This window comes from Mustela lutreola, chromosome 8 (genome assembly GCF_030435805.1).
Source record: "Mustela lutreola isolate mMusLut2 chromosome 8, mMusLut2.pri, whole genome shotgun sequence".
NCBI classification, from domain to species: domain Eukaryota; kingdom Metazoa; phylum Chordata; class Mammalia; order Carnivora; family Mustelidae; genus Mustela; species Mustela lutreola.
Genome location: NC_081297.1, coordinates 23438090 through 23451459, shown reverse-complemented (window position 1 = coordinate 23451459; position 13370 = coordinate 23438090). Strand labels below are relative to the sequence as shown.

The 13370-nt window shown below is 39.6% G+C and overlaps 1 protein-coding gene across 5 annotated transcripts in view; it reads left to right on the top strand.

Moving 5' to 3' along the window:
* STAM (signal transducing adaptor molecule) overlaps positions 1–13370 on the top strand; it is a 109247-nt gene that overhangs the window by 12579 nt on the left and 83298 nt on the right. Inside the window, exons 3-4 of one of the 5 annotated variants that reach the window (XM_059184022.1) lie at positions 737–885; positions 3838–4092. Coding sequence is in view for 1 of the 5 variants with exons in the window: in XM_059184021.1 (XP_059040004.1) it covers positions 5475–5514 (40 nt within the window). In the remaining 4 variants the exon portion in view is untranslated. Of the gene's footprint in view, positions 1–736; positions 886–3837; positions 4093–5374; positions 5515–13370 lie in introns of those variants that run through there. The other 4 variants (XM_059184024.1, XM_059184021.1, XM_059184027.1 and 1 more) reach the window with 4 other exon arrangements.

The following is a 13370-nucleotide window of genomic DNA, read 5'->3' as shown; positions in this document are numbered from 1 at the left end:
GAGGAAGCAGGCTCCCTGCCGAGCAGAGAGCCCGACGCGAGACTCGATCCCAGGACCCCGAGATCATGACCTGAGCCGAAGGCAGCGGCCTAACCCACTGAGCCACCCAGGCGCCCCAATGTTCAGTGTTCTTTTTGGTTATAGTAAAAAGATAAGTCTAGATCCTGTTAAACTGCCTTATGGATGATAAGTATGTCATTGGAAATATACTACTTTAATCATGACATATTTTATTTATTTACTACATTTAATAAATATTTATGGGACATCTACTGTGGAAATCTAGAGATAAGTGAGTCACAGACTAAAGCTATAAAACAAGTAAAAAAAATTACATTATTGTGGTTGCTTTCAAATATAGTTCCCAAATTCTTTAATATTCCTTTCATTAAGAATTAGGTTTTCTGGGGCACCTGGGTGGCTCAGTGGTTAAGCCGCTGCCTTAGGCTCAGGTCATGATCTCAGGGTCCTGGGATCGAGTCCCGCATCGGACTCTCTGCTCAGCAGGGAGTCTGCTTCCCTCTCCCTCTCTCTCTGCCTGCCTCTCCATCTACTTGTGATCTCTCTCTGTCAAATAAATAAATAAAATCTTAAAAAAAAAAAAAGAGAGAATTGGGTTTCTTTCCTTTCCCCTTGAGTGTACACACTGTGACTGCTTGTCCAATAGAATATGACTAAATGATGCTGTGCCCATTTCCTATCTCCTAGGAAACTAAGTTTCCTTTTCCTGTTTTAGGAAAACCAGCAGCTCCCTTTTCCTGTCTCTTGGAATGCTCAGTCCAACATGCTGGGAGAAACCAAGCAGACACATAGGAGATCCCTTATAGTTGTTATAGCTGACAGCTCCAGTGACCTAGCCAACTGCCAGCATCAACTGCTAGACATGTAAGTGCAAAAGTTTTCAAACAATTGCCAACCCTTAGGTGTAGAGTCATTCCAACCTTTGAGGCACCTCTGCTGAGATCATGTGGAAGAGAAGCAATCTGTGCCTGCAAAGCTCTGACTAAATTTCTGATGTGTAATCAAAGAATGATTATTGTTGCCTTTAGGCAAGTTTGGAGGGGTTTCTATATAGTAAAAGACACCTGGAACAAATATAGTACCACTAAGTGCTGTCATGCTGTCACAGAGGTGGCCAATAATCAACGAATTAACATATTTAGTATATGTCTATTACAGAGCAGGTACTGAGTGAGAAAAGGCTTTTGGGAAATGAAATCTGAGTAGAGGTTTAGAGAAAGTATACCAGAGAAGGAAAGGCAGAAAAAGTTGCTTATTTGAAGATATGTAAACCATGGAGCATCAGAAATGTTAGAGACCAAGAAAAAAGATTGAAGAGATGAGGTACTAGGGGCCAGTTCAGTAAGGATATAATTACTAAATTATCAGAATTTAATCCTAAAGTTAGGAGACTACTCTGCACACTCGTAATCATGTAATTACTTTAATTATTTACTTAATGACTGTATTCCCCATAGGATATATTCCAAAAAAGTCATCTCATAGAGCATTTATCCTTATGTTATTCCAGCATACAGAATGGTACATGGCTTACATAAGGAATTAATAAATATGTACTGAATGACTGGGTTATTGAAGAACCATGTGAGAATTTTATAGGAATGAGGCAATCAAATTTGTGTATTAGAAAAATCATTCCAGGCACCTGGGTGGCACGGTTGGTTCAGCGACTGCCTTCAGCTCAGGCCATGATCCCAGGTTCCTGGGACTGACCCCTGCATTGGGCTCCCAGCTCAGTGGAGAACCTGCTTCTCCCTCTCCCTCTGCCTGTTGCTCTACTTGTGCTGTCTCTGTTTCTCTCTATTTTAAATAAATAAAAATCTTAAAAAAGAAAAGAAAAGATATCATTCCAGCAGGGGTTTGGAGAACGGTTTGGAGATAGGTAGTTGTTAGTCAACTCTGCTGTCCTATGAAATGATCATAGATTAGGAAGCTTAAAAAACAGAAATTTGTTTTTGGAAACTTGAAGTCTGAGATCAGGCTGTCAGCATGATCAGGCTCTGGTGAGAACTCTATTCCTGGCTTCCCCTCTGTGTCCTCACAAGGCAAAGAGAGCAAGTTCCCTGGTGTCTATTCTTAAAAGGGCACTAATCCCATCATGAGAGCTCCACTCTCAAGATTTCATCTAAATATAATTACTGAATTTTCTACCAAAGGCTCCATCTCCAAATACCATCAGATTTCAGGGTAGGGTTTTACTGTGAATTTGGGTGTGATGCAAATCAGTCCACAGCAGTAAGAAAGGAGAAAAAAACCTAGTAGGAGGTGAATCTAATATTTCATCTAAGAGATGATGAGAGTGTGAACTAGTATGAATAATGTTCCTGGGATATTTCTTTTTCTAAACTTTAAAACTACGGATTTTTTCCTGGAAAAACTCCATTTGCACATTGCTATCTTTTTAAATGTAGAATTTTAAAAATCAAACAAAAAAAGGGGATTTAACATTTTAAAATTAACCACAGAATTTAGTAAACATATATTATAGAAATGTTTTACTGTGAAATTGACATATAGTCTCTACAGCTTAAAAGCACTGGTAATCTTAGGGGTGCCTGGGTGGCTCAGTCTCAGGTCATGATCCTGGAGTCCCTTGATCAAGCCCACATTGGGCTCCCTGCTTGGGGGGAGTGTGCTTCTTCCTCTGCCCCTCACCCAGCTGTTGTGCTCTCTCTTATTCTCTCTCTCAAATAAACAAATAAAAATGTTAAAAAAAAAAACTTTGGTAATCTTAAAAGTACAACTCCCACAGTTTGTGTTTTATAAGATTATAACAGAAACTTAACCTCAAAATACAAACCCATTTCACTTCTCATATTTTGCTTTTATGTTAAACAATAATATTAAAAGTTCTACATTTAAGAATTATTATTATTATAGTATATTAACCATAAAGGCCCCCAATAGCTAAAGTAATTCTTTTAGGTTAAAAGACATGGATAATGCTACCAAGACTAATTCCTTCACTGTTCTCATTGCTTTTACATATTGATGATCAAGGCTAAAACAATTTGATCACTGGCTTACTGCTGGCAATAGAATAATTCAGTTTCCTTACTAAAGCACAAATCATATTCAAACGCATTTTCATAAATATTTGGCTTTGATCCAGGATGATTATGATAATGTGCCCCAGACACTGCTCAAAAACTTAAGACGGACAAGTTGTCACTTGATTCTGTCAGACCAGTCATCAAGAATCATTTTTTGAGAGAGGATGTTCTGCTTCTCATATCAACAGTGATGTTTTAGGATTTTATACCTGCCATAATGAAACACAAACTAACTTTTGGCATTGGCTCCTTAAAATGTTAAGAACTGGTGATACTAACATATCACATTTTCTACATTGTTGTGTTTTAACTATGCTTCTGAAATAAACATAGCCTCATTATTCAAGTATCTGGAAAATATGAAATGCATAAAGAACAAAAAGTCATCCCAAATTTTACCACTCAGAGATAAACGTCATAATGTTCTCATGTATTTCCTTTCAGACTTTAAAAATCAGGGGTATTTTGTAATTTTACAGGTTTTTGTTACCTGCTTTTAAAAACTTAGTATTTAGATGTCTTTCTACAAAAATACAGATCTATATAATCACGTCTAACAGCTGTGGAGTTTTTACATTGTGTGTACTATAATTTACTAATTTATAAGGATTTATAATGATTAATTATAATAACCAACATTAATTATAACGATTTCTTACACTTATTTGGTGCTTACTATAAATTTAGGGCTTAAAGCCTCAAGGGTTTGGTTTGTATTTATCCATTTCATCCTCACAACCCTATTATTATTTGTTTCTCACAGATGAAAAATTGAGGAACCAAGAAGTGATTTCTACCACCCCTTAATATTGGACATTTTAGTGGCTAACAGTGCTGTGATATTATAAACAACGTTGCCACGAAGGTCATTGTTCATGTTCTTAAAGAATGTCTTTATGATAAATTCCAAAAAGCAGAACTGCTGGGTCTAAAGGTGTTTACGTTTCTAAAAGTTTTTTGTAACAGACTCAGATATTTCCTTCAGGGGGACTACATTGTTTACACTTCATTCAACAACGTGAGTATAGATTCTCCGTATCTCATTTCAATCCCTGTCGGGCAAAAAGGTATCTGAATGCTACTTTAATTTACATAAAAACGAGATTTCATTTTTTTTTAAAGATTTTATTTATTTGATAGAGAGAAATCACAAGTAGACGGAGAGGCAGAGAGATTTCATTTTTAATGATTTCTGTAAGCACTCTTTGTATACTAACCCTGTCGCTGACAAGGGGTAAATATTTGTTCACACGCTACATTTGTAAGTGCTCTAATTCAGGTGTAACTTACAGGATTCCAATTTATGTGCAAGGTGCTGTTACTTTGTTCCAAGGGGGACACAAAACCTCGAGGCGCTCCTTAAAAATTCCACATGACGTAGGCACAATTTGATAGGTATTTACATATAAAATCACTAAATGAACATTCTAAGTGGTTAGGAACCCCTCATCAGTTTCTAGCTCCATTTGCAGTTTTGTTTTGGTGTTTTTGCTCGGTCTTGCGGGGGCGGGGGGCTCTCGTTGGCATTCCTGGGGTGTGAACCTTATTTTCCAAACATCGCAACTGCTTAGTGACTGCACAGTTAGTCAGTAGTGCCAACGCCCAGCTAGAAGTGCTTTCGACAGAGATTCAGAAGCCAGAGGCGTTCAGGAACTCTCGGGAAGGTGCCAGCGTTACCTCAGCCTCTCCGAGGGAGCCGCGCGCCCTGACACTCCCCGCTTTAAGGATTCGGGCCAATCGGTTCGGCTCACATGACTTCATCCAAACAAGTTTCCTGTCATCCCAGGCAACAACTGAACCCACGGCTTTTTAACTTAGATGACCCCCAATAAAGGAGTTTCCATCCCCTCTCAACAGAGACTATAAAATTCTGACAGGCGACCGACCGAGGGGCGAGCAAAGGGTCTCATCCAACGCTCACGCGACCCTTTTTCTTAGTCTCTGATTCACTCCGGGGCTCGGTAGTCGGCTTCGGCGCGCCTGGAGGACCCCGTCCTCCGGAGACTCCTGGCCAAAGTCAAAGCAGAAAACGCAGGCATTACTCCCACGCTCCGGTACGACCAGTCAGAAGGGGAGTCAGGCAGAGAGGGCGCTTTCGTGGGCCCTGTTTTGGCGGGGCAGGTGCCGGGCAGGTTTTGAGCAGGCAGCGCCGAGGCCGTCTCAGTTCCCGACAGGCTCCTCGCGGGGGGCCTTGTCTGCGTCTTCGCTGTTGCCGCCGCCGCCGTCGCCGCTGCGGCTGCCGTGGTTGCTGGGGGGTCGGTGAGAGGTGGAGCTGTCGCCTGCCTTGGAGAGTCCGTCTGTATTGCTGTTTTTGCCTGAGGAGTCTTCATTCCTCCGTCGCTCCCTGACTCCCGTGGTGTCGAGGGGGAATCCCTGCGGACCCCTGGGCACGCAGCGGAGATGCCTCTTTTTGCCACCAATCCCTTCGATCAAGATGTTGGTAAGTGCTTTTGCCGCTCCCTGTCCAGCCTGAGCCGGAGTGCAAGCCCACCCTGCCCGCTCTCTGCTGCGTTCCTGTCCCCCTGGCCGGGGCTCAATGCTTCCCTTTTCCTGAGGCTCCTTCCTGAAGAGTTTGGAGGAGGTTGGGGGCTTGGCTCATCTTTAAAAAAAAAAAAAAAAAAAGGAATGGGACTCAGAGAGCCTGTGAAGTGGGCCTTAGACTAGGACTGTGGGTTTCGAAAGAATTGCTTTAGAGGGTTGGTGTGAGGGCCTTGGAGGAACAGCTGGTGTAGCGTCTGGTGCTGGGACAGTGCTTCTGGAAGAAGGGAGTTGAGAGAGCTGAGCAGTATGTCACCTAGGGTAGGATTATAAGCCCTTCAATAAAGTGTTTTCCTGGGTGAATTTAAACGTTTGGACCTAGGAGAATGCTTTAGATTAGCTTCCTTAGGGGATTTTAATGTCCTTTTTTTCTTTCTTTCTTTCTTTCTTTTTTTGTAATTGTAACGGGAGGAGAGAGCTTCTGGCTAAGGATAGACTCTCAAAAACGTTGGGAGAGATGCAAATGGAATACTTGGCAACAACCGAAACCGAATTCAGGACCTGAGCCATTGTGCTGCGTTCTTTAGACTATGTCTCAGTACTTTAAGAAGTGTGGAAGAGGACCTTAAATCTGAAAATGCTGATTTATTTTGATTTTGAAACGCCTTTTTGGTCTGTTTTTCTGTTTTCTGAATCATTGGTTTTGGGGATTGAGTATACCAATTCAACAGGTTAGCTCTCCCCCTCCTCCCTGGGGGTCTGAGGATAATAATGACAAGACTTTGAGTTTCCAGGAGAAGAATTTTGAGGTGATTTGAATGCACTTAGGAACTACTTTGGCACACAAGTATGGAATGAAAGCAAGCCAAATACCATGACTGATTACTGTGGTAAAGAAATACAAAGACATCCTTAGGGAATTGCTTTTTGTTATTTTGTGTAATTTAATTACAAATAGCAGGTGTTGCTTTTTGCTTTTTTTTTTTTTAAGATTTTATTTATTTATTTGACAGACAGAGATCACAAGTAGGCAGAGAGAGAGGAGGAAGCAGGCTCCCTGCTGAGCAGACAGCCCAACTCGGGGCTGGATCCCAGGACCCTGGGATCATGACCCGAGCTGAAGGCAGAGGCTTTAACCCACCAAGCCACCCAGGTGCCCCGATTTTTGCTTTTTAACTCTTCCTTTAGAGCATGTCATTGAGGCTTGGAGGTTTGGGTTAAGAGTAAGAGGAGGGTTCAGTCCCATCTGAACCTAGCTAGCTCATAGTGAAATCATGGACAAGTCACTGAAGCTCTTTGAGTCCCAGAGTATTCATCTTTACAGAGTGGAAAAGTACATTATGTTTGTGATTCAATGAAATAATATATGTAAAGGGCCCACTACAGTGCCTGTATATAGTAGTCACCTATTAAATGATCGCTATTTTTTTTTTTTTATTAAAGATTTTTATTTTTTTATTTACTTGAGAGAGAGAGAGTGAGAAGGTGAGAGAGGAGAAGGTCAGAGGGAGAAGCAGACTCCCCGTGGAGCTGGGAGTCCGATGCGGGACTCGATCCCGGGACTCCAGGATCATGACCTGAGCCGAAGGCAGTCGTCCAACCAACTGAGCCACCCAGGCGTCCCTGATCGCTATTTTTGATTCCAGTTTATATGCCTGGCCTGAATCAGCAGTGGCTGGAACTTTAGAGATAGCCAACAATACTTAATAAACAATTGGAAACTTGCATTTAATTCAGTAAGCACTTAGCACGCAGTACAGATGGTCCCCAACTCACAATAGTTCAACTTAACGATTTTTCAACTTTAGTATGGTGCGAAAGGGATATGCATTCAGTAGAAACTGTACTTTGCATTTTGAATTTGGATCTTTTCCCGGGAAAGCCATATGCGGTCGGTATGATTGTCTCTCAGGATACTAGGCAGCGGCACCCACCTGCAGCTCGCCATCAGCCACGCAACCACAAGGGTAAACGACCAATATCCTTAGACCATTCTGCATCCATACAACCATTCTTTTTTTTTTTTTTTTTCTTTTTCAGTATGGTATGCAATAAATTATATGAAATATAAAAAATGGGCTTTACGTTAGATGGTTTAGCCTGACTATAGGCTAAAGTAAGTTTTCTGAGCTCACTTAGGTAGGCTGTCTAAGCTGTTGGTAGATTAGGTGAATTACATGCATTTTTGGCTTAGGATATTTTCAACTTACTATAGGTTTGTTGAGACCTGACCCCATCATAAATCTAGAAAGATCTATATTTACATGACACTGTCTCAGTGACATAAGAGAGTAATGAATAAGGCATGATTGCTGCTCTCAAGCAGTTTCATAACATTACAATAATTTCTAGGGCAAATGTTCAAAATATAACAATTTCTTAATACTTACTTCTGTTTCCAGAACTTTTATCTCATTTTCATGACTGTATATAATCTAGTTTCCAACTACATTCACTTTTATATCCTACTGACTTTTAACACATTTCCATTGGTTTTAAATAAATTTCTTAATATCAAACTCTTTCCCATTACCTAAACCAGTCAGTTCAAACATAGGCTCCTTTAGCTTTTATACTTTCACTTCTAACTTATTTCTTCTACATTTCTACATGTGCCTACATGTGCTCATGATTAAACACCAGCTCGGTCCAGCCAGCTCAGTCTAGCCCGTTATTGAATCATTTCCTGATTAGTCTAGGATTTCTCAATAGTGACACTATTGATAGTTTGGACGAGATAAGTATCTTTGTTGTGGAGGTCTGTCCTGTGCAAGGTAGGACGTTTAGCAGCCTGCCTGAGCTCTACTGCCCCTCCATGATTTTGAAAGTTTTCAGACATTACTAAATGTCCCCTGGGGGCACAAAATAGCTCCCAGCTGAGAACCTCTCTTTAAGCCCACTGAAATCTTAGTCCTTTTCCAAACTCCTGCAACACTTTTTGTCTTTACCAAATTATTTAGTATTAAAGATAGTTATATCCTGTATTCTCCGTAATGATTTTATTAGTTGCCACATAGTAGGTGTCTCATCCCATAAATGTTTGAGACTGCCTCACTTGAGCCTGCTGGACAGTAAGACTAAGGATATTCTTTTGCTCCAGGAAATCTTACCTTTTAAAGTTGGGTTCTAGTGTTTGGATCAATTCGTTCCTCATGATCCATATATGAAAATATGAGAGATTATCCTGAGGAGACCTGTCAGAGACTCCCAACAAATAATACTTGGAAAGAGTCCAGTAGACTCCCATGTTAATTTTTTTTACTAGTAACATATATAGAATATGGTGTGTAGAATAAATTTAACACTCCTCCTCACTTTGTCCATCAATGAGTATGTGACATTAAAGTAGTCATACTAAGCCACTTGATATAATTTATCACCTAACGTTGTATGCATTTGTATTTCTTCAAAATTAACGGTCTTTAGCTTTATTCATAAACTGAATTGGTAAGTCAGAAATTGAGTGATTTATATAATTTTGTATATAATTTTATACAAAGAGGCAGAATATTGGCCATAGCTTTTCCCTGTAAGAAGTGCTGAAATGTGTTGTTAGAATGTGAGCTCCATGAGGACAGGGATTTTTGGTTTGCTCAAAACTATATCCCAAGCATATGGACCACTAACAAAACATTCAGCAAACATTTTTTTAATACATGAAACTCATTTTGGATGTTGTATTCCTTGCTCAGTTCAACTTGAATTATAATGATAACTTATTCCATCAAGTTTTTATTTCAAAGTCCCTAATGAGTTCCATCTTGCCAAGTCTAATGGTCCATTCCTAGTCTATTTCTGTGTTGATCGCAGCTTTCCTCTTTGATATACTCTATTCGCTTGTTTTCTGGGACACCAAACTTTTCTAATTTTCTGCTTAGGTGCTTTTTAGTCTTTTTGGTCTCTCCTTTTCTGTTTCTTCCAAATGTTGAACCAAGCCTCAGGCTCAGTTCTAGAAATTGTTTGACATTTTTCCCCTTGCAGCCTTACTAGGCACTTTAGCTTAGTGTTAAGAATTCACACTCTGGGGGCGCCTGGGTGCCTCAGTGGATTAGGCCGCTGCCTTCGGCTCAGGTCATGATCTCAGGGTCCTGGGATCGAGTCCCGCATCAGGCTCTCTGCTCAGCAGGGAGCCTGCTTCCTCCTCTCTCTCTCTCTCTGCCTGCCTCTCCGACTACTTGTGATTTCTCTCTGTCAAATAAATAAATAAAATCTTAAAAAAAACAAAAACAAAAACAAAAAAAAAAACAATTCACACTCTGGGGGCACCTGGCTGGCTCAGTGCGTTAAGCCTCTGCCTTTGGCTCAGGTCATATCAGGGTCTTTGGATTGAGCCCCGCATCGGGCTCTCTGTTCATCGGGGAGCCTGCTTCTCCCTCTCTCTCTGCCTACTTGTGATTTCTCTCTCTGTCAAATAAATAAATAAAATCTTTAAAAAAAAAAAAAGAATTCACACTCTGGAGCTATACTGCTTGAATTCATTGTCCAGCTTAGCAGCTTATCAGCAGTGACACTGTGCCTCAGTTTCCTTATCTTTAATATGGGATATAGTGATAAATGGTTCTTAGTTTTCTTACCTAAACGTCCTCATTTCTTCATCCTTGCCTATTTCTTTTAGATGGCACCATTGTTTTTTCCTGTCACTCATCTTTGATGTTAGGAGTCATGATGGTTTTTTCCTTTTTCACATTCTACATGCATTCTGTCAGTAAGATCTTTGGCTCTGCATTAAAAACATATCCAGAATTTCCTCACTTCTCCTTACTTGCCTTACCACTATTATCTTGCTCCAATCATTGATATCTCTTTCTTAGACTGTGGCAAGAGGTTTATAGTTGGGCTGCAGGCTTGCCCTCTATAGTTAGTTCTCATACACAAAGGTTAGTGATCCTTTAAAAATCTTAGATAATATCACTTACCTGCTCAGAAAACTGCAGTAGCTTTCCATCCTACTTAGAGGGAAATGCAAATTCCTTATCATGGCTTACAGTTAACCCCCTTCTTGTGTCCTTGATATGATATTGACCTCCAAACTCTCATTCTAAGCTTCTTGGGTCTGAACACTCCGAGGTCATTCCTGCCTTTTTCTTTATATTGTGCTGTCTTCTTTGCTTGTGATGTTCTTCCCCTGGGTATTTGAAGATCTTGATGTCCATTACATCATTCAGGATTGTTCAAGTAAGTTTCAAAGAGAGGCTTTCCTAAATACCTACTGTGAAAAACAAACCCAATTTGTACTCCCTCACTCTGTTTCCTTAATCTGTTTCATTTTTCTTTATGGTACTCAACTCCCTGAGTGTCTCCTGTGTGGATGAGAACTTTTCATTTCAATTTTTTTTTTTTTAAGATTTTATTTATTTATCTGACAGAGAGCACTGGTAGGCAGAGTGGCAGGTAGAGAGAGGGAAAAGCAGGCTCCCTGCTGAGCAGAGAGCCTGACTTGGGGCTCAATCCCCAGACTCCGGGATCATGACTTGAGCTGAAGGCAGATAACTGACTGAGCCACCAGACACCCAAACTTTTCATTTCTATCCCTAATAACTAGGGACTGTATCTGATACACAATAAGTACTCAATAACTATTTATCAATTATTTTCATTTCCAGTCTTGTATTTCTGTTTGGTGCTATCACCTAGAAATCAATCTATCAGAAAACCGAACTTATTTTTCAGTCTGGTTCTATTTTCATTATATGGTAATTTTATGGGGTTCTAGTTATCCTAATTTGAAGCCCTAGAGGCATCTTTGAATCCTTACCCTGCCTCTGCCAAATCATCATATCTTTGTTTTTGTAATAGCTTTTTTTTTGGATTCTTAATCAGAGTACTTCGGACCAGTTTGTATCCTTTAGACTTGGCCATTTTCTTAGTCTATTTTTCTATTCTCTTCAGTATTATAAACCACAGCCAGTTTAATTTTCATAAATGTTAATGGTACATTTATTCTCCTGCACTATGGTGTGATGGAAAGACTTTGGGCTTTAGGTTTAAATTGCAGGTATGGTATTTGTTGTTAGTAAATGGGCATAGTATGGGCAAGTACAAAAGCCCTTTAAGTTCACTTTCCACCTTTGTAAATAGGGATTAAAATATCTACTCCATGGAGTTGCTATGAGAAACAGTTATAAAAACACATGACATTCTAATTCTTTACTGGAGATGAATAGGCTTCAACAGGATGTTCAGAATCATATTTAAACTTTTCTTCTCAAGTATGTTTTCCTCTGTTCTCATTCCTGGTACTTCAGTTTAGTCACACATGTCAAGAATCTGTGAGTCACTCTTAACCTCTATAGTTGTAACTTTCTGCATTCCAGACAACAAACACATACTATGGTCTATGTGCTAGGCACACTGAATGTGCCTCAAGGAGTTGGTGTTGCTGTAGTCTGTACACTTGATCTTCCTAAAGTCCCCATTTGTTTTCCCTCAACTCATGCCACTCATCCTTTCTATTCTCATTGCTGCTGCTAGGGCAGGCTTAGATCACTGAACTCTTACGTTAGTCGTTAGTACAGTAGCCTCAGTTATCCCTGCCTCCAGTCTGTACCCAGTCATTTTCTAGGTGGCTGATAATCTCTCTGAAATGTAATATAATCATATATCTCCTCTGATTAAAGCATTTTAGTGAATCTACAGCTTTCACGACAATTTGAACTTTTTGGTATAGCGTGTAAGACCTTACAGCATTTAGCTCTCTTTTTTTTTTTTTTTTTTTTTTAACCTCTTCAGCCTTACCTTCCACTATGTTTTCTCATAGTGGCTTTACACTACTACTTTTTTAGGTGTGGATCCTCTGGCTTGACATAGCTTTCTCTTCATTAGTCTTGATTAGGGTTGTTTTAAGGATATGATGCATATAAAGCAGTTAGCACACTAGCTTCTTTTAGAATAATGTTAGATAATAGCTCTGGAGCCTCTAGAGGCTGCTCAGATTCTAAGGGGTAGAATCAGTTACTGTGAAAATATGCTCAGGGGAGAAATGTGAAAATTTTAGAATACAGGTCTGTTAAAAGTCTGATAACCCTTGGGTTAAGAATGTGTACTCATTGTTTCTTCTGTTTTGATTTTACTTCTCCTGTAAGGTATTCCTTGTATAAAGCTTTTCAGGTTTTCATTTCTATTTTGTGCTTTTTTCTGAGATGCTTCCATGCTGTTCCTTTGACGCCTACTTCCTTTCTGGTTAGTAGAATTTCAGATTGCTTTTCTTTGTAAACAGTTTCTAGTGGTCAGGGGGCTAGGAACATTAGATGAAACATTTTGGAAAAATTGATAACCATAATCTCAAAAAGACAATAATTTCTTTAAGACTTGTTTTCTCCATTAGCCATTTTTGATGAATTGTTAACATCTCTAAGCTGATTGACCTTTTTTTTTTTCCCCTATAGCCAGAATACGATGGGTAGTCATCTTGTCAGCATTTCTCACCTCCCCAAATCTTTGAGAGTTCTAAATTCTGAGAAAATCAAAAGTAGCTGCTTATCAGGAAAAGTTCTCCATTGAGAAGACTTTTGAAATTCAAATGAGGCGCTGCTTACGTTTTTCTGGATATTGCTAGGCAGATTTCTCAATCTCCTCTTTTTGAGTATAGGCATACCTGGGAGATCTTGCTGGTTTAGTTTGAGATTACTGCAGTAAAGCAAATATTGCAATAAAGAGAGTCAAATGAATTTTGTTTCCCAGTGCATATAAAATTTATGTTTATATTATACAGTAGCTATTAAGTATGCAATAGCATTATGTCTAAAAAAAAAGTATATACCTTAATTGAAAAATACTTTGTTGCTAACAAAAATGCTAACCGTCCTCTGAGCTTTCATT